Source organism: Notechis scutatus, chromosome 3 (genome assembly GCF_049901735.1).
Source record: "Notechis scutatus isolate UNSWTSFEM ecotype Mainland chromosome 3, rNotScu1.2, whole genome shotgun sequence".
NCBI lineage: Eukaryota > Metazoa > Chordata > Lepidosauria > Squamata > Elapidae > Notechis > Notechis scutatus.
The window spans coordinates 6,482,386-6,504,041 of record NC_142011.1 but is presented as its reverse complement, the minus strand read 5'-3'; the positions used below and the strand labels follow the sequence as shown (position 1 = coordinate 6,504,041).

The 21,656-nt window shown below is 45.2% G+C and overlaps 1 protein-coding gene across 2 annotated transcripts in view; it reads left to right on the top strand.

The window, feature by feature from the left end:
• The window catches only part of ZNF512B (zinc finger protein 512B), a 51,629-nt gene extending 32,765 nt beyond the window's left edge, over nt 1-18,864 (top strand). For both annotated transcript variants that reach the window (XM_087962332.1, XM_087962331.1), the window contains 9 exons: nt 261-385; nt 2,786-2,878; nt 4,340-4,441; nt 5,259-5,429; nt 8,521-8,712; nt 9,717-9,818; nt 11,997-12,059; nt 15,455-15,553; nt 16,878-18,864. In XM_087962332.1, the coding sequence (XP_087818458.1) occupies nt 261-385; nt 2,786-2,878; nt 4,340-4,441; nt 5,259-5,429; nt 8,521-8,712; nt 9,717-9,818; nt 11,997-12,059; nt 15,455-15,553; nt 16,878-17,171 (1,241 nt within the window). In that variant the 3' untranslated portion in view covers nt 17,172-18,864. The remainder of the gene's footprint in view (nt 1-260; nt 386-2,785; nt 2,879-4,339; nt 4,442-5,258; nt 5,430-8,520; nt 8,713-9,716; nt 9,819-11,996; nt 12,060-15,454; nt 15,554-16,877) is intronic.
• Nucleotides 18,865-21,656: the final 2,792 nt, after the last annotated feature.

The following is a 21,656-nucleotide window of genomic DNA, read 5'->3' as shown; positions in this document are numbered from 1 at the left end:
GGTTGTTGTGGGGAAAATAGGAGGAGGAAATAGTATTAGGTCCGTTCGCTGCCTTGAGTTATTTATTTAAAACAACCAAAAGCAGGGAAATAAATGTACATAAAAACAAACGAGAATGAAAGCAACCCTATACTGCATATTGTTCCCGAGAAGCCAAAATGGAGTTTCTGGGATCAAACCAAAATGGAGACTTCTCAGTGTTGAACCCGACCAGCATTCATGATTTGTCTTTTTTTTTTTTTTCTTTCTCTCTTCTCCAGCGACCCCTGAGGAGCAGTGGCAGCGGATAATCAATGAGAAGGGAGAGGTGGCTTGCCCGACCTGTGGCATGATCACCCGGAAGACAGTCTTAGGTCTGAAGAAGCACATGGAAGTCTGCCAAAAAGTAAGAAGCCACGCACTCCCTGTTAAAATGGTGGGAAACGAAACCCACTCCTGCAGCTGCGGATGCTTTGAATGGGCTGATTCTGGCCCAAGATCAACTTTTGTCCTGTTCCTTTGTGCTAACCAGGATTTGCTCCTGGGCCCTTGATTCTGAATTCCTGGGCCCCGGAAACCCTGGCGTCACAATTGCTGGGTTGCGGCAGTTTAATATACAAGTAGTCCTTGACTTGGAGTGGTGGAATGGAATGGAATAAGGAGTAGAGCAGAGCAGAGCAGAGTAAGTAGAATAGAATAGAATAGAATAGAATAGAATAGAATAGAATAGAATAAGGAGTAGAGCAGAGCAGAGCAGAGTAAGTAGAACAGAACAGAACAGAACAGAATAGAATAGAATAGAATAGAATAAGGAGTAGAGCAGAGCAGAGTAAGTTAGAATAAGAATAGAATAGAATAGAATAGAATAGAATAGAATAGAATAAGGAGTAGAGTTGAGTAGAGCAGAGTGAATAGAATAGAATAGAATAGAATAGAATAGAATAGAATAGAATAGAATAGAATAGAGGAGTAGAGCAGAGCAGAGTAAGTAGAATAGAATAGAATAGAATAGGGAGTAGAGCAGAGCAGAGTAAGTTAGAATAAGAATAGAATAGAATAGAATAGAATAGAATAGAATAGAATAGAATAGAATAGAATAGAATAGAATAGAATAGAATAAGGAGTAGAGTTGAGTAGAGCAGAGTGAATAGAATAGAATAGAATAGAATAGAATAGAATAGAATAGAATAGAATAAGGAGTAGAGCAGAGCAGAGTAAGTGAATAGAATAGAATAGAATAGAATAGAATAGAATAGAATAGAATAAGGAGTAGAGCAGAGCAGAGCAGAGTAAGTAGAATAGAATAGAATAGAATAGAATAGAATAGAATAGAATAGAATAGAATAGAATAGAATAGAATAGGGAGTAGAGCAGAGCAGAGTAAGTTAGAATAAGAATAGAATAGAATAGAATAGAATAAGGAGTAGAGTTGAGTAGAGCAGAGTGAATAGAGCAGATAGAATAGAATAGAATAGAATAAGGAGTAGAGCAGAGCAAAGCAGAGCAGAGCAGAGAATAGAATAGAATAGAATAGAATAGAATAGAATAGAATAGAATAAGGAGTAGAGTTGAGTAGAGCAGAGGAGAGCAGAGTGAATAGAATAGAACAGAATAGAATAAGGAGCAGAGCAGAGCAGAGTAAGTAGAATAGAATAGAATAGAATAGAATAGAATAAGGAATTGAATGGAATAAGGAATTGAATGGAATAGGAATAGCAGAGTAGGGAGGGACCTTGGAGGTCTTCTAGTCCACCCCCTGCTTAGGCAGGAAACCCTACATTACTTCAGACAAATGGTTATCCAATCTCTCCTTAAAAACTTCCAGTGTTGGAGCATTTACAACTTCTGGAGGCAAGATGTTTCACTGATTACAACAGTTCATTTAGTGCCTGTTCAAATTACAACATCACTGAAAAAAATTGACTTATTCCCATTTTTCACACTTATAACCATTGCAGCATCCCCTGGTCACATGATCAACTTTTGGCCGCTTAGTAACTGGCTCGTATTTATGACGGTCGCAGTATGCCTGAGGTCATGTGATCCCCTTTTGCAATCTTCTGGCAAGCAAAATCAATGGGGAAGCCAGATTCACTTAACAACCGTGTGACAACTGCGGTGATTCACGTAACAGCCGTGGCAAATTGTAAACTGAGGCAAAATCCGCTTAACAACTGTCTCACTTAGCAACAAAATTTTGGTCTCGATTGTAGTCATAGGCCGTAAAATTCATTGTTTGATCCCACAGCCACCGGGACTCTACAATAGTCATAAGGAATGGTTGTAAGTCTCTTTTTTCAGTATCGTCACAACTTTGAACAAACAAATGGCCATAAGCCAAGGACTACCTGTATTGGTTGTGCTGAAGAAAGATGATTTCAGGCAATTCCATGGAGGTTAAATCCAATCAATATTAAATTTCCCCTCTGTTTTCTTGCCCTGTTGAGATGCCATCTTGTGACTGACCTGATTTACGACGGTCACAACATACGATTGCAATGGACAGGCTCCATTATGGTCATATGCTGGAGATTGCCTATACACATTTGCAGCACCTGATTCTGGTCTGTCTTTCAACTGTATTTATCCTCTGTGGGTGTATTTATTTTGTTTTGCGGGGATCATAAAACTGTTACCATTTTGAACAACTCTGAACAGTTGGGTTATAAAACGTACAAGAGGATAAGCAAAAAATAGACACACAGCATAATCGCATATCCCACACAATTAGTGCTAAGTGTAGTTTGATGGAAGGTAAATCGTATTTCTTTGTCTGAAATATATGCATTTTTCTCCGTTGTTTTAGCTGCAGGATGCCTTGAAATGCCAGCACTGTAAAAAACAGTTCAAGTCCAAAGCAGGGTTGAATTATCACACGATGGCAGAACACGTGAACAAGGTATGGACCTCATGCGTGTAGATCTGTGTCCAATGTAGATTGCGTCAGGTTTCCAAGTGATGAAATCCATTTAAAAAGAAAAGAGCAAAGTCCATCTTCCAAGATAATTTATTTTATTTAGGAAAGCATCAAATTGGCAAAGTCCGTGGTAATTCCGGATCTGACACAACCCGGAATTACCCCACAATATTAGAAGTTAGAAACAACCCCCAAAAGTCACATTCTCCAATAGAAGTAATTCAACGTTGCTTGGTGTCATAAATCTCCACCTCAAGGGGCCTAATTACCGACAGCTCGGTTTCCCACGGGAAGAAGAATCACCTAGCCTAAACAACTCTGTCTCCACTCCTCCCCCTTTGGAATATGGCAAGCCCGAAACCCTTCTCCCATGACTGCCAAAGAGAAAGTAAGAAACAGAATATATACTAGGCCTAACTAAAATGGCTACACATATGTCAATTTCAGGCTTGACAGATTGTGCATGTAGATGGCAAGGCAAGAAATAATGGGTGGAAATGCAGCCGAGGGAGACCCAACCTGGAAATAAGGAGGAATTTCCTGAGAATGTGAATGATTAATTGATGGAACAAGTTGGCTGGGGGATTCTGGGAGTTGAAGTCCACGCATCTTAAAGTTGCAGAGTTGAGAAACATTGCTCCAATCTAATGTTTTCCAATTGGGACAACTTGAGTAATTTTAGGAACAGGGTCATTAAGGCAATCTGGCTTCTCCGTTGACTTTGCTTGACAGAAGGTTGCAAAAGCAGATTATGTGAAACACCCCCCCCCGGGACACTGCAACCGTCATAAATATGAGCCAGTTGCTAAGCCTCCAAATTTTGATCAATTGACCAACAGTTGTAAGTGTGAAAAATGGTCATAAGTTACTTTTTTTCAGTGCCGTTTTCATTTTGAACAGTCACTAAATGAACTGTTGTAATCAATCAGCATAGAGAGCTGGAAGGGATCTTAGAGATCTTCTAGTCCTCCCCCTACTCAAGCAGAAGACCCTATGCCATTTCAGACAAGTGGCTCTCCAGTCTCTTCTTAAAAGCCTCCAGTGATGAAACACCCACAACTTCTGGTGGCAAGCTGTTCCACTGGTTAATTGTCCTCTCAGTGTGGGGAAGTTTCTCTCTTATTCCAGGTTGCTTCTCTACTTAATTAGTTTCCATCCATTGCTTCTTGCCTTGCCTTCAGGTGCTTTGGAGAATAGCTTGACTCCCTCTTCTTTGGGGCAGCCCCTCAAATATTGGAAAACTGCTATCATGTCCCCCCTAATTCCTTCTTTTCTCTAGACTAACCATACCCAGTTCCTGCAAACCATTCTTCGTATGTTTTTGTCTCCAGGCCCTTCATGAATTTAATTGCTCTTCTTTGCACTTTTTCCAAAGTTGAGGTTTACCTGTACAGTTGATGTGAGTGGGTAATTATTTTTCCCCCACCAATTTCTTTTTTCTAGACTGCTCCTGTGGAAGCTGCTGTCCCTCTCAGCGAACTAGGAGACAGGGAAAGGCTGAGGAAAATGCTAAAGCAGATGGGGAAACTCAAATGTCCAAATGAGGTATGGATTTTGCTGTCTGCTAGGGCGTTTGTAACACAGTCAGCTGTACCAACAGCCGAGAATATTTGTAGCTCAGGACTGAACTGTGGGATCCTTAGTGCTCTCTGAGGTTGGTACTTTTCTTGCAGACGTTTCGTTACCCAACTAGTTAACATCCTCAGGGCTAGAAGGGAAGTAGGGTTTGTGGAGTGGAAGAGGAAGAGGGGGACTATAGGGTCCTTGGTGATCTCTGAGCTTGGTTCTTTTCTTGCAGACGTTTCATTATCCAACTAAGTAACATTGTCAGGGCTAGAAGGGAAGGGGGTCTGCAGAGAGAAGGAGGAGGAGGAGCCAGGAGGAGGAGAATAAATAGAAGAAAGGAGGAAGAGGAGGAGGAGGGGGGGAGGGGGAGGAGAATAAATAGAAGAAAGGAGGAGGAGGAGAAGGAGGAGGAGAAGGAGGAGGAAGGAGGAGGAGGAGGAGGAGGAGGAGGAGGAAGAAGGAGAAGGAGAAGGAGAAGAAGGAGAAGAAGGAAGAAGAAGAAGAAGAAGAAGAAGAAGAAGAAGAAGAAGAAGAAGAATCATCATCCTTGGTGCTCTCTGACCTTGCTTGTTTTCTTTCAGATGTTTCATTACCCAACTAGGTAACATCATCAGGGCTAGAAAGGAGGGAGGTTTTGCAGTTGTAGCAAATAACCACTATTTTATGTTCTTATTTCTTTTTTTTTATGTCTTATTATCTTTTTACACTGTTAGGTTGTTTTCAAGGGTTGGCCCATTACCTTAAACATCCTTGCTGACCTCTGACCCGCAGCCACTTGTTAATTTTTTTTCTTCAGGGCTGTGTGGCCACCTTCTCCAGTCTTATGGGGTACCAGTACCACCAGAAGCGATGCGGGAAGCAGCCGTCCGAGCTGGAGAAGCCGGTCTTCACCTGCCCCCACTGTGGGAAGGCCTACAAGTCAAAAGCTGGGCACGACTACCACGTCCGCTCCGAGCATCCAGCCACGGTGAGTCCCTTGAGCCTCCCGCCTTGTTTCCTTATCGCCAACAACAACGGTGTTTATATTCAAAAAGCGTTATGGGTAGTCCTCGACTTACAAGCGCAACACGGACCTTAAATTTCATGGTGAAGCAGCGTGGTCGTTATGTGAGACATCATGCGACATGATTGCAACGGGGACCTTAAATTTCATGGTGAAGCAGCGTGGTCGTTATGTGAGACACCATGCGACCTGATTGCAATGGGGACCTTAAATTTCGTGGTGAAGCAGTGATCATTATGTGAGACATCATGCGACCTGATTTTATGACCCTTGTGCCATCATTGTTAAGTGAATCCCATAGTCAGTAAGTGAATCACACAGTTGTTAGGCGCAAGAATCCATGTATCCCAGAATCAGAATTCTGAATTGTACAATGTTTCCCTGGAGTGGTATAGTAGGGTTTCCTGCCTAGGCAGGAGGGTGGAGGGGGGTTGGACTAGAAGACCTCCAAGGTCCCTTCCGACTTTGTTATTCTATTCAATATAGAATCCAAACCATGCTATTGGCGTGTTTGCCATTCAGCCCTTTTGTGCGTTGCGCAAACACATCAGCAGCATTGGTGGGATGTCTATACAGGTAGTCCTCGACTTATGGCCCCAATTTTAGCCCCAAATTTCTGTTGCTAAGCGAGTCATTTGTTAAGTAGGAGTTTTGCCCCATTTTACGACCTTTCTTGCCACAGTTGTGGAGTCAATCAACAGAGTTTGTTAAAGTTAGCAACGTGGTCGTTAAGTGGCTTCCCCGTTGACTCTGCTTGTCAGAAGGTCGCAAAAGGGGATCTCGTGGCCCCGGGATGCTGCAACCATCATAAATATGAGTCAGTGGTCAAGCCTCTGAATTTTGCAGCCACCCTGGGGATGCCGCAGCAGTTGTAAGCGTGAAAAGTGGCTGTGTCACTTTTTTTTCAGTGCCATTGTAATTTTGAACGATCACTAAACAAATTGTTGTAAGTGGAGGACTACCTGTACTGTACAATTTAGTATGGAACTCCAAGTTACTGTTTATTTTGTATTGGTTTTTCTCTTTATATATAGTATATGTACTTAATGAACAGTGTACTGTCTGAGTCAATTCATTTACATAGTAATACTTCTTAGCAGGGGTGGGATTCAAATATCCCAGCAACCAGTTCGCTGCCCAGTTGCTGGTGGGCGTGGCCATAGTGGGTGTGGCTTAGTGGGACGTCTCGGAGAGCCGTTTTTCGCCTTCCCAAGGGTCCAGAGGCTTCTTTTTAGCCTCTGGGAAGGTGAAAACAGCCTCCCCCGGGCTCCAGAGGTCCTCCAGAAGCCGGAAACAGGCCCGTTTCCAGACTTCCGGTACTTCCGGTAGGGCCCGTTTTCCCGCTCCCAGAGCCTCCGTGTGGGCCCTGTACTTACCTGCATTGAAAATGGGCCACGTGGAGACTCCTGGGAGGGCGGGGCCAGCCGGTCAGTTTAAATACCGGTTTGGCGAACCAGATACAAATTTAATATCCAGTTCGCTTGAACCGGTGCAAACCGGTAGAATCCCACCCTTGCTTCTTTGTAAGTATTAGTAAAAATTAATAAGTTCTTAGTAAGAACTCCAAGTGTTGTGTTTGCGTTCGTGTGTGTGTGTGTGTTTGTTTGTTTGTTTGTTTGTTTGTTTGTGTGTTCTCCATCATTTGCTGGGCCATAATAAACAGACTGAATTACTGTGCAGCAATCAGTAGGCAGAGCTTCCATATCCTTCCTTTCTTTCTTTTTCTTTCTTTCTTTCTTTCTTTCTTTCTTTCTTTCTTTCTTTCTTTCTTTCTTTCTTTCTTTCTTTCTTTCTTTCTTTCCTTCCTTCCTTCCTTCCTTCCTTCCTTCCTTCCTTCCTTCCTTCCTTCCTTCCTTCCTTCTTTCTTTCTTTCTTTCTCTCTCTCTCTCCCTTCCTTCCTTCCTTCCTTCCTTCCTTCCTTCCTTCCTTCCTTCCTTCCTTCCTTCCTTCTTTCTTTCTTTCTTTCTTTCTTTCTTTCTTTCTTTCTTTCTTTCTTTCTTTCTTTCTTTCTCTCTCTCTCTCTCTCTCTCTCTCACACACACACACACACACACACACACACACACACACACATAGACACCAGCTTTTGCTTTTTCCCGTCTCTAGCAGTCTTTCCTGCTTTCCTTGCCACGGAGCCTTGCAAGCAAACGTAACTTATTCGTTTGCAATGATGGTTCAAAGTTAGCTGGGGGGAGCCAATTGATGTTAGGATAGTTTTTTGAATCTGGAAACCCACCAATGTGTGGGCTTGAGACTTCTGAGGATTGAAGGCCACATAGTTAGAAGTCACTGGGGTTGGGCCACCCTGCCCTTCACCAAGGCCTACAAGTTCCCGCTTTTCCTTTGAAAGTTCTGTGGTAAAAAAAGCAACCGAAGGGCCTTAATTGCCACCATTTCTTAATTTGTTTCCTCCCTCCCTCCCTTTTCTTCTCCTTCACCTTTTCTGTCTCCATCTGCCTTCCTATCCCTCCTTCCCTTCCATCTGCTTCTCTTCCTTCTCCTTCTCCTCCCTTCCCTTCCTTCTCCTCCTTTTCCTTCTCCTCTCTTGTCTCCATTGTATCCATCCATCCCTCTTTTCCTTCCTCCTTCCCTCCCTCCTTCCCTTCTCTTTCTCCCTTCTTCATTCTCCCTTTTCCTTATCTGTGTCTCCATTTCCTTCCTTCCTTCCTTCCTTCCTTCCTTCCTTCCTTCCTTCCTTCCTTCCTTCCTTCCTTCCTTCCTTCCTTCCTTCCTTCCTTCGTTTTCATTCATTCATTTTCATTCATTCTCCCTTCTCCTTTTCTGTGTCTCCATTTCCCTCTTTGTGCCATCCCCTTCCTCCCTTCCTTCCCTCCTCTCAACTTCCCCTCGCCTTCTCCCTCCCCCTCTTCATTCTCCTGTTCCTTTTCTTCCCTTCCTTTCTCTTCCTCCCCTTCTCTTCTCCCCTCCCTCTCTTCTTCTTCCTCCTCTCTCCCTGCCTCTTTCCCTTCCTCCCTTCCTCCCTTCCTCCTCTCTTTCCCTTCTCTTCCTCCCTTCCAGCATCTGCCTTCATCACAGACCGCTTTTCTCTCCTCAGCCCCCAGAGCAGCCAGAGCTGCAACCCGAACCCAGCCCCGTGGAAGATTTCGAGAGGACTCCCAGCGGCCGCATCCGGCGCACCTCCGCCCAAGTCGCCGTCTTCCACTTGCAGGAAATAGCTGAGGACGAGCTGGCCAAGGACTGGACCAAGCGACGGATGAAGGACGATCTGGTCCCCGAAACAAAGCAAGTGAGCGACTGGGGCAGCTGGAAGTTTCTCAAAGATGGCGGAGGGTGGGGGGTTGGGGGGAAATCAGGGCATTGGGGTGTTTGGGGAGGGGGTCTTGAAGGCTTGGCTTGAGGATGATGGTTGCATGCTTTCTATTTCCCGGTTAAGAGTTACATCCTGCCTTTTCTGCAAGAGCCCAAGGTGGCTTCCGTGGGATTTCTCTTCATTTATCCTCACAACGACCCTGTCAGGTGGGCTGAGAGAGAAATATTGACCCAAGGCACCTCCATCTGACGGGTGATTTTCCATAGGGATGGTTTTGAACTCGACTCTCTCTGGTCCTGATCCTGTATCTTGAACACTGTGCTTTTGTTGAACTCAGAGCAACATGCTAGATGCATGACCGTGTGTGTGTGTGTGTGTGTGTGTGTGTGTGCACTAGGTATTTGTCCATCCACGTAGAGCCATTTGTGTGGACCCGCGAGCCCCAGGCAGACTTACCTCACTGCGCATGCGTGCGTCTCCCAGCTGATTTTCGGGACTTTTTCGAACTCCCAGAGGCTGGAAGGAAGCCTCTTCAGCCTTTGGAGGCCAGAAAACAGGCCTGTTCTGTCACTTCCTGTATTTCCGGAAATACCGGAAGTGATGAAACGGGCTCATTTTTCGCCCTCCAAAAGCTACAGAGGCTTCCCTCCAGCCTCTGGGAGGCCGAAAAAGGCCTGAAAATCAGCTGGGAGGTGTGCGCGCATGCGCAGTGCTGGTAAGGGGGAGGCAGGGGGATCGCGCACGCATGCAAAGGGGGTGTGTGTGGGGGCTGTGTGCATAGCTTTCTGGGTGCTGGCGCGCATGCAATTTTCGGCCACCGCTGGTATAGGTTATCTTAATCTTAAATGCTCTCTCCCCGTTGAACCTCTGGGAGAGGCTGGCTGGGGTGGGGGGTAAGAAATCCAGGAGTCATTTAGCCGTGTGTTTACGGCGCACATGTGAATAGCATTCTGACTGTTGTGACTGCTGAATGTTGGCAGCTAAACTACACTCGGCCTGGACTTCCCAAGTTGAACCCGCGGCTTCTGGAGGCCTGGAAGAATGAAGTCAAAGAAAAAGGACACATCAATTGCCCAAATGACGTGAGTGGGTTTGTGCTTTACGGCCAGAAGACCTCGTTTCTATTTTCCTTTGGATTTGAAGAAGATTTTGAGCCCCAAACATACGCCTGGCTACATAGGGAGTCCTCGACTACAGTCGAGCCTCAAATGTTGCTAAATGAGATAGTTGTTAAGTGAGTTTTGCCCCATTTTATGACTTTTCTTGCCACCGTTAAGTGAATCACTGCAGTTGTTCAGTTAGTCACACAATTGTTAAGTGACTCTGGCTTCCCCATTGACTTTGCTTGTCAGGAGGCTACAAAAAGGGATTGTGATGAGCCAGGGTGGGATACAAAAGCAACAAAATCACAAAAATAGGTGACGTCCCTTTAATTTCTTCAACTTGGCCTCCAAGGTCCAATTATCATTGACTGGAGAAAAAAACTCCCCCACAAACAGTTGCGAAAAGGAAGAACTTCCCTTCAAACTCAAAATATATATAAATTATAAAGAGAGAAAAACAACACAAACCACACTGAAGCAATTAATGAGACAAGGCAGGATAAGGGCCTGAATATGTCCACAGATATCGAAATACACACAGTGTACACACACTGGGAAGGACGCCAGAACTCAGATAAGAACTGACAGACCAGAAATATTGTCACACTTTGCTTCCAGCTCTGGGCCATACGCAGTTTGTCCTTTTAAACAGTCCTCCCAGCTGCAGCCCAGGAAGGGGATCAGGGCCCTTTCCTCCCCCGTAGACCACGCCATTCACGTTTCTCCCTTATCCTCTCCTCCCTGCGTGCCCTAGGATGAAGAAGGGATGGCCCTGGATCTTCCTCTGAATGCCCAGCCGGCCTCTGCCCTTCCCCAGTTTCTTCCACAACCTCCGGAGCCATCCTCCCACTCCCTATCAGCTGTTCCTCCTATCCTTCGGAGTCAGATTCTAACAAAGGCATGACAGGGATCCCTTGTCCCTGGGTCACTGCAATGGTCATAAATATGAGTCAGTTGCCAAGGGTCTGAATTTTGCAGCATGCTGAAACGGTCGTCAGTGTGAAAAACAGTCATAAGTCACTTTTTTCAGTGCTGTTGTAACTTCAAACAGTCACTAAACAAATGGTATAAGTTGACTTGTACCTAGTTTGGGTCATGGAACATCTGCAGGAAAACCGCCAAGCTCAGAGAGCAGCAAGGACCTCGCAGTCCTCCCTTCCAACCCCTCACAACTCCACCTCTCTTCTAGCACTGATGGTGGATGTTACGTAGTTTGGTAATGAAACCCCACAGACTCCTCCTGCTCCTCCTCCTTTCTGCAAATCTCACTCCTCCTAGCACTGACATATTAACCTACTTGGGTAATAAAACATCTGCAGGAAAACCATCAAGCTCAAGAGAGGATCCATAATCCTCCACTCTGTAACCCCACTCTCTTCTAGCACTAATGATGATACATAGTTTGGTAATGACCCTCCTCCTCCTCCTCCTCCTCCTCCTCCTCCTCCTCCTCCTCCTCCTCCTCCTCCTCCTCCTCCTCCTCCTCCTCCTTGCAAACCTCACTCCCTTCTAGCACCAATGCTATCAACCAGGGGTTGCTGCAGGTTCGCACGTTTTTGGGCGATCCTCTAGCTAAGATTCCGCACCATTTGGCGAACCCCGCAAACCCCACCCCTGTCTGGCCACGCCCACCCCACACCGCCCCTTCCTGGCGTTCCCATGTGGCCCGTTGTGGATGCCAAGTAAGTACAGGGCCTGCCTGGAGGCTCGGGGAGGGAGAAAAATAGGCATCCCGGAAGTTCAGGAAGCCTCCGGAGCCTGGGGAGGCTGTTTTTGCCCTCCCGGAGGCTCGAAAAAAGCCTCTGGAGCCCGGGGAGGGCGAAAAACGCCCCTCCCCACCGTGGTGCAGGCAGCCAACTAGGCCACACCCGACATGGCCATGCCCACCCAGCAACTGGGCAGAGAGCCCTCTACTAAAATTTTTGAAGCTGCTGTTTCCTGTTTACCTACTTGGGTAATTAAACATCTGCAGGAAAACCACCAAGCTCAGAGCACCAAGGACCCCACATTTCAACCCCAAGCTACAAATATTTTCCTTTATCAGTACCTTTGGGGAAGGTTGGCTGCAGCTTGTAGGAGGGGTGCTTTTTTTATGTTTGTGGGGGGAGGGGCAAGTTCACCAGTTCCTCACTCAGCCTCTCTCTTTTTCCCTTCCAGTGCTGTGCAGCCATTTACTGCAGCGTGTCCGGCCTAAAAGCTCATCTGGCCAACTGTAACAAGGTAATGGAGCATCACCGTCAATCTCTCTCTCTCTCTCTCTATCGAATTGTTGATTTCTTTGTTGGCATGCAAAGGTTGGCCTGGCCAATCCTCTGGACACTGTAGGCCAGTGATGGACAGAAGGTTACAGGCCACAACATTTGAGGTGGCGCCAGTGTTCACCAATGCCACAGCTCTTCCTCAAAAAAGATGCCCCCTTCTCACACGATTTGCACAGGCTGAACTAAGAACGGGGTATCCCTCATGTGGCCTTTGGACTATCGGGAGTCACCTGGGAGGACTGTACCGTCACATGGCCTCCAGAGCCTCCCCAAATGTCGGTTTCCGGCAAAAATCCATTATAAATCCCAGTCATGGAATTGCGGCACGCTGAACGTAGCCATAAATGCAAGACTGGTTTCCAAGCACCCAAAATGTAATCAGGTGAGCATGTGGAGGGGCACCTATCAGAAATTCAAATCCATGATGTCAGCCAAATGTTGGAAATACAATCTGATACCAGGTGCCAGAGGTGGTATTCATCCGGTTCGGACCGTAGCGGAAATTTTGACTAGTTCAAAGAATCGGCAAATATCACCTCTGATTGGCTCTGTCCATCCGCCCCCCGCCATTACCTCTCCTATATTCCCTTGTTTTTTAGCTCAGCAGATTCGCGTGGAAGAGCGGATTGCTGTGCCTCAGCTGAGCTAAAAAAATAAACAGCTTGAAGCACGCATGCATAGAACCGCGCATTAGAACCAGTAGGAAACAATTTGGAAACACACCACTGCCGGGCGCGTACCACCATATGCCCAAAGGCAAAAAAAAATTTGGATGAAAATACATGCTTGGTTAGAGAAAATGATAAAGCAACATATAGACATAAAGCTGGAAATATTTTTGTTAGGTACAGTACCGGAAAAATATGACAAAGGGGCTGTATATTTAATATTACATGTTGTGATGACCCAGGGTGGGATACAGAACAAACATAGTCACAGAAAACAGATGAAGCCCCTTTTATTCCTTCACTTCCAAACTCCAAATATTCTTGACGGAAGACAAAAAACTCCCATACAAACAGTTACAAGAAGAAGGAAAAAAGCAACACAAACCAGGCAAGATAAGGGCTGGAGGACGTCCACAGATAACACACACTGGGAAGGACGCCAAACTCAGAGAGGAACCATAAACTAGAGATATTTCCACGTTTTGTTTCCAGCACTAGTCCGTACGCATGTCCCGTCCTCTTATCCAGTTGTCACAGCTGCAGCCCATGAAGAGGATCAGGGCCCTCTCCTCCCGAGTAGACCATGTCTCTCCCTTTACCCTCTTCTCCCTGCTTGCCTCAGGATGGAGAGGGGATGGGTCTCGGTCCTCCTCTGCCTGCTCAGCCGGCCTCTGCCCTTCCCCAGCCTCCTCCCCAACCTCCGGAGCCACACCTTCCACTCCCTGTCGGCTGTTCCTCCTCTCCCTCAGAGTCAGTCTCCACCAGGGGCATGACACATGTGTTGACAGCAGCAAGAATTGTATTTGCATAATATTGGAAAAATGTGGGAACTCCTACAGAGGAAAGCATAATTTAAAAAAATATATTAGACTCTGTGGAAATAGATAGGTTAACATTAAAGATAAAGGATAAAGAGGATACAGAATGTTATTTAACATGGGATTTGTTTTACAAATGGTTCGGCAGCAGAGGTAGACATTAGAAGTTGGAAGAATACTACTATCCTGTTCCCCTGAAAATAAGACCCAACTGGAAAATAAGCCCTAGCATGATTTTTCAGGATGTTTGTAATGTAAGACCTACCCTGAAAATAAGCCCCAGTTAGGATTGTCAGCCAGATGGATGCATTTAGAACGGCATTTCCCTGAAAATAAGACCTAACCAGAAAATAAGCCCTAATGCATCTTTTGGAGCAAAAAAAATAATATAAGACCCGGTCTTCTTTTTAGGGAAACACAGTATACAAGTAAATATTGTTGTTATTATTATTGACATTATATAAAGGTACTGTATATTGACCCAGACATTACGCTGTTTATTAAGCACTCGTATGTGTGTAAAGAAAAATGTATAAATAAAACTTATTAAAAAAGAAAGAAATTCAAATCCAGGTTGTAAGTATAGGTGGTCCTCGACTTGCAACCCCGACTAAGCTCCAAATTTTTGTTGCTAAGTGAAACATTTGTTAAGTGAATTTTGCTCCATTTTATGACCTTTCTGGCTACACCGAATCACTGCAGTTGTTAAATCAGTAACACAGTTGCTTGTCAGAAGGTTGCAGAAGGGGATCACGTGCCCCCACCCCGGCGACATTCCAACCGTCATAACTATGAGTCAGTTCACAAGCGCCCAAATTTGGATTACGTAATCATGGGGAGGCTGCAATCATTGTAAAGTTGAAAAACAGTCATAAGCCACTTTTTTCAGTGTCATTGTAACTGAACGGTCACTAAGCGAGCTATTGTAAGTCGAGGACTACCTGTACATTGGGGGGGTGGAGGGGTGTAATAACCAAAGTTAGCAACTCACTGAGCAACCGGTTGTGAGTGGAGTATTTCATCTCTGACTTCTGGCTTTCTTTTATGAATGCGTAGAGGAATAAGAAATTGCATGGCTCCCTTATCTGCAGCCTGAACTGGTAATCCGACCCAGTGATCATAAAGGGAAAAACAGAATAATAAAATAAGGGAAGGGACCTTGGAGGTCTTCTAGACCAACCCCCTGCTTAGGTAGGAAAGCCTGTATACCAGTAGTGGCTAAACCATTTGGGCTCCTTTGCAAAAATTGTGCATGCGCTTGCATGCTTGCGCTTGCATGCCAGCACCCAGAAGGCAATGCGTGTCCCCCCCATGCCCCCTACACATGCGTGTGCAATCCCCACCCCACCACCCCCTTACCTGCACCTCACAGCTGATTTTCGGCCCGTTTGAGGCCTTTTTCAGCTTCCCAGAGGCTTGAGGAAGGCTTCTGCAGGCTTTGCAGGCCGAAAAATAGGCCCATTTCGTGACTTCCTGTAATACCGGAAGTGATGAAATGGGCCTATTTTTCGGACTGCAAAGGCTGCAGAAGCTGTCCTCAAGCCTTTGGGAGGCTGAAAAAGGCCTCAAACCGGCCAAAAATCAGCTGTGAGGCACACCGTGAGGTAAGTTTGCCTGCAGCTCACGTGCCAGCACAAATGGTTCTGCGTGCCACCGGTGGCATGCATGCCATAGGTTCGCCATCACGACTTTATACCATTTCAGACAAATGGTTGTCCATTCTCTTCTTAAAAACTTCCAGTGTTGGAGCATTCATAACTTCTGGAGGCAAGTTGTTCCATTGATTAATTGTTCTCAATGTCAGAAAATATCTCTTTAGTTCTGGGCAGGTTCTTCCAAAACTAACAGGGCTGGTCTTTGGTTTACAGGGAGGTCATTCGGTGGGCAAATATCGTTGTCTTCTGTGTCAGAAGGAGTTTAGCTCAGAAAGTGGGGTCAAATACCACATCATCAAGACACACTCAGAGGTAAGTGGTTTCTTTTTGGGAGTTACTGTACTTTTCAGAGTATAAGACACACCGGACTATAAGATGCACCTTGGTTTAGAGGAGGAAAACAAGAAAAAAATAGATTTTTGCCTTCATGCATCCTGTCTTTGCCCTCCCCAGCATCTAAAAGCACCCTGCAGCACTCCTGCAGGCCTCCAGAGGCCAAAAACGGGCATGTTTTTGGCCTGCAGAGTGCTTCTAGATGCTGGGGAGGGCGAAAACAGGACATACAGAGGCTTTGGGAGGCCAGAAATGGGCCGGTTCGCTGTATAAGACACACAGACATTTCCACCCACTTTTTTGGCGGAGTGGGGAGTGCATCTTATACACCGAAAAATACGGTACTTGTTGCTGCAAAGTTACTTCTAGAGGTTAAAGCACCAGCCTAGAAAGCAGGAGACTGTGAGTTCCAGTCCTGCCTGAGTCAGGAAAGGCAGCTGGGTGACTTTGGACCATTCACCAGGAGACGGTGAGTTCTAGTACTGCATTAGGCATGAATGGCAGCTGGGTGATTTTGGACCAATCACCAGGAGACAGTGTGTTCTAGCCCCATATTAGTCAGGAAAGGCGGCTGGGTGAATTTAGACCAATCACTAGGAGATGGTGAGTTCTAGTTCTGCATTAGGCATGAAAGCCAGCTGCGTGACTTTGGGCAAGTCCCTCCCTCTTAGCTCAACCCACCTCATAGGGTAGTTGTGGGTCACATGACCCCAAGACACTGCAACCGTCATAAATGTGAGTCAGTTGTCAAGCATCTGAATCAATGGTGGGATTCAAAAAAATTTTACTATTGGTTCTGTGGGCATGGCTTGGTGGGCGTGGCAGGGGAAGGATACTGCAAAATCCCCATTCCCTCCCCACCCTGCTAACCTGCTTTCCAGCTCCGTTCTCCTGTGCAGGGCAACCAAAGAAGACCCAGCCGATCAGCTGGGACTCGGGAGGCAGAGAATAGATGGGCGCGGGTCCAGTCAGAGGTGGGATTTGCCGGTTCTCTGAACTACTCAAAATTTCTGCTACTGGTTCTCCAGAACTGGTCAGAACCTGCTGAATTCACAACCTCTGATCTGAATGTGTGAATTGTGTGACCATGGAGTTGGTGCAATGGTCATAAGCGTGAAAAACGGTCCTAAGTCACTTATTTTTCAGTGCCGTTGGAACTTCAAATAGTCAGTTAACCTATTGTAAGTCGACGATTACCTGAATGGTGCAAACACAATTTAAGCCAGCTTTGTGCGAATGCAGATGACACATTACCCACCCAACCTATCTTTGCTTCCCTTCCTTTCGCTCCCCTGAAACGCAGAACTGGTTCCACACCTCGACTGATTCTTCGAAGAAAAAGAAAAGTAAAGAACCGAGGACGCCCAGCAACGAAGAACAAAAGACTAGCCCCGACGGCAAGAAACGAGGCCGGAAGCCGAAGGAGAGGCCCTCCGAATTTTTCCCTAAAGACACAGAGAGCCTCCTGGGAAATATTAACCATAAGAAAGCCACGTCGCCGTGGCCGGTGGCAAACTGCATCCTGGATGAAAAAGAGAGAGGTAACAAACCCTTCCACGCCCCAAAATTCGGGGCTAGTAAAATGCCAGAAAAATAAGCCGAGGGATCAGGAAAAAAAATAAAAAAAATAAAAAATAAAACCCTCTTTAAAGATTAGTTTACAGGGTGGTAGGTGACCAGGATGCTCCTTCATTGGCTGAGCCCCTCCTCCCATTCCTCTCCTTCCTTCCTTTTTCTTTTTTCTAAAAAAAAGTGACAAACCACTTTAAGGCACGGAAACAAACATTGGGTTTTATTTTCGGAGACGGACTCGACCTTCTGGCGTGATTCTTCCACCCGGAACCCCCACCTGGATTGTACATAATGCCCGCCTGCGTGGGCTTGAACCACGTCCATGGATCGGATGGGTACCACAGCGAAAGGCAGGGGCGTGTGGCGGTTCCTTCAAAAGAGACACTGCAGGAACGAGCGAAGTGCAATAGGGAAACCAAGTTAAGCAGTTTGGTTTGGGTTTTTTTTCCCTTCTCTGTTTTTGTGGATTGCTTTTCTAGTAGCAGTCATGTGCTTAGCAAAACGGAGCGTGTTTGGAAGTCCCGCGGACGGAAACAAATATTGTGGTTGTGGCTGCAAACCCAGCTTAACTTTTTATAATTTTGATAGGAAAGGCATTTAAAAAAAAAAAGTATCTGAGATTGTTTGACAATGAACTGTTGGGGGAGGGGTGGGGGGTGTTGGGTTGGATGATGATGATGATGAAATATCCTGATTTTGAATTTTTGTTTGTTTGTATTTATGGTCCAACCAGAGATAAAACCAAGAGGCTGATGGCCCCTGCCTGTAATTTGGATAACAAAAAAGTTTGGGGGAAAAAATGAAAAGTTTAGGGAAAACTAATATTGGAGGAAGGAAATTTTGGGCAAGGAGATATTTGGAGAAGTTTTCTTAAAGAGGGAGGTTTAATTGTGGAAAAATTAGAACCCTGCTGTGAAACTCTTTATTTGTTTATTTGTTTTTTAGTTCTGCTTTGAAAAGCAGGTATTTGTGAGGAAAAAAATGCCCTTAAAAATATCCCATGGAGAAAGATATACTAAATCAGTCTAATGAATTAATTAATTAATTAATCTGTCATTTTATTTTCCCATAGTGCAGAGGTGTCCAACCTTAGTTATTTTAAGATCTCTGGACTTCAACTCCCAGAATCCCTCAGCCAGCATGGCTGGACTTCAACTCCCAGAATTCCTCAGCCAGCATAGCTGAGTGAGGAATTCTAGGAGTTGAAGTCCACAGGTCTTAAAATTGCTGAATTTGGACACCCCCACTGCTATAGTGCTTGGAAACGCAGTGGTGTGGGATTGTGGAGTTTGTTATAAGTTGCTGAGATGTATATTACATTAATGCAATGTCCTTGATCCTCCCCCTCAATTAATGCCCAGCTTTTAATTCAAAGCCAGGGATGGGTGAATTTACACATTTGGCCATTTCGCTATATTTTTCATTTTTGTGTAAACCTGTCTGGTTCTTTTAACGCTGAGATTTTTTCCCTTCCCCTTCGAGTTTGCACTAAAATTGGTATGCACTTGCGTGCACATTTCTTCGAGCATAAACTTTTTGTATTTTTCCTAGCATCCTCTGTTGTTGCAATTATGGCAAGTGCGTCTTTGTACATTATTTCAGGAATGCCGTTGTAATTGTGTAGTCTTCTCCCTTTAAAAGCAACAACAAACGAACTGCTTTGCAAAGTTTGAGAACGTGTGACTTTCAAATGAGAATAAAATTTTCAATCCTCATAATTTATTCCAAATATGCCAAATTAGCAAAGAGAGCATTTAAATACCCCATCTTCAATTGGATCTGCCTTTCACACAGAACATTGTTGAACGCACTCATTGTCCGATTTCCAAATGTTGACATAGGAATTTCTAGAAAAAAGGCTGGCTGGCATTTCTCAAAAAGGCTGGCTCTCTGCTATTTTTTTCCTGAAACATTAAGTTGAGCTCCCCAAGACATTTACCTGCAAGTCACAAAGTGGCAGGAGTCTTACATTTTTGAGCTGGATAAAATTGAATAATTTTTCTCCACGCAAAACCACAGCTAGACTATAAAATGCAGGTAATCCTCAGTTAACTACAGATAGTCCTCGACTTACGACCACAATTGAGCCCAAAATTTCTCTTGTCAAGTGAGCACATTTGTTAAATGAGCTTTGCCCCATTTTACGACCGTACTTGCCGCCTTTGTTAAGCGAGTCACTGCAGTTGATAAGTTACTAACACGGTTATTAAGTGAATCTGGCTTCCCCATTGGCTTGTCAGAAGGTCCCAAAAGGGGAATCACATTACCTTGGGATACAACAACGGTCATAAGTATGAGTCAGTTGCCAACCATCTGAATTTTGATCACATGATGCTGCAATGGTCATTAAGTGTGAAAGACTGCCAGAAGCTGATCATGGGACCTCAGGAGGCCTCAACTGTCATAAATATGAACCAGTTGTTTAAGCATCCAGATTTCAATCACGTGATGTGATGACCCAGGGCATGGCACAAGAATAACAAAGTCACAAAAGTAGATAAATTCCCTTTAATATCTCCAACTTGGCCCTCAATGTCCAGTTATCCTCGTCTGGAGCTCAAACTCTTCCAAAAACAGTCTACAAAGGGAAGAAATGCAGTCCGAACCCAAAGTACAAATAAATTAGAAATAAAAAAAACCAACACAAACCACGCTGAAGTAATTAACATAGCAGGCCAGGATGATAAATTGCAGACTTTCAAAGGATAACACAGTAACCACAGTTGGGAGGACACCAAAACTCAGATAAGCCTCAACAAAGATAATGCACGCTTTGCTTCCAGCAAGGTGCTGTGTGCAAACGCCCTTCTTATATCCTGTTCTCCCAGTTGCAACTAATGAAAGGGATCAGGGCCCTTTTCTCTCCCGTAAGCCACGTTGCTCCCTTCTCCATTCCTCCCTGCATGCCCTAGGACGAAGAGGGGGTGGCCCTGGGTCTTCCTCTAAATGCCCAGCTGGACTATGCCCTTCCCCCGTTTCTTCCACAGCCACCCACTCCCTGTCAGCTGCTCAATCTCCCCCTCAGAATCAGACTCCAAGAAGGGCATGACACATGACCAGGGGGATGCTGCAATGGTCGTAAGTGTGAAAAACGGTCATGAGTTATCTTTTTCAGTGCCGTTGTAACTTTGAATGGTCACTCAATGAACTGTTGTAAGTCGAGGACTACCTGTAATTGGGACCGGCAACTCTGTTACTAAACAAACACAATTATAAAAGGATGATGCCATGCCAGTGCACTGTCTTACAACAACCATTTCAGTTGCCGTTGTTAAGTGAATCCCAGGTAGTCACAGTGTGCCACGGTTACCTGATCACCATTTCCAATTTCCCGCCAGCTTCCCCACTGACTTTGCAAGGTGCTGTGATGTCATAATTACGCGCCGGTTGCCAAGTGCTTTGATTCACGTTTATGAAACCATGGAGACCCTCGTTCAGTGCTGTTGTGATTTCAAATGGTCCCTGAATGGGCGGTTGTTAACTGAGGATTTACCCAAGCATTCCAATTGGGACACGACAAACCACTTCCTTTCGGGACAGCTTGTTCTGGCAAATCAACCATCTTTCTATAATACCTCATTTTGATTTTATCTAGTTTTCAAATCACCCTCCTTTTTTTTCCTTTTTTCAGACCATCCGTGTTGGGCAGGATCTAAATGAATAAATGTACACCAGCCAATGCTGGGACCTTTGGATCATATAAACATAAATATATATGAGGAAATTTAAAAAAAAAAAAACCTGGGGAGAAAAACAGAATGTTTGCCCCCCCCACTACTTCACCAATCTTTGCAAAACCATTCCTGTCCCTATAGCAATAGCACTTAGACTTATCTACCGCTTCACAGCGCTGTACAGCCCTCTTGAAGCGGTTTACCAAGTCAGCCTGTTGCCCCCAACAATCTGGGTCCTCATTTTACCCACCCCAGAAAGATGGGAAGGCTGAATCAACCTTGAGCCGGTCAGGATCGAACTCCTGGCAGTGGGCAGAATTAGCCTGCAATGCTGCATTCTAACCACTGCTCCACCACGGCTCTTAGTTCTTATAGGCACTTAGCCTTTGTATGATGTGAACCTCCATGTGCAGGGTATGGTAGCATCCCTCACCCTACTAGGGGCTTTACAATCCTTTTGGTGCGCGCTACACAAGTGTTTTAGGTGGCAGGGCTATGCAGTGCTTGGATTCAGTCTTCAAGAAGGGTTTTAAGATGGGCTGGAATGCAAATATAGCATCTGTCATTAGGCAAAAACATGAATGATTGCAGGATTTGAATATGTCTAGCTTAATTAAATGAAGGACTACAATGATAGTTAGCCTTCCAATATTTGAGGGGCTGCCACAAAGAAGAGGGGGGCCAACCTATTTTCCAAAACACTTGAAGGCAGGACAGGAAGCAATGTATGGACACTAAACAAGGAGAGAAGCAACCTAGAATTAAATTTCCTGACAGAATAATTAAGCAGTGAAAGAACTTGCCTCCAAAACTTGTGAGTGCTTCAACACTGGAGA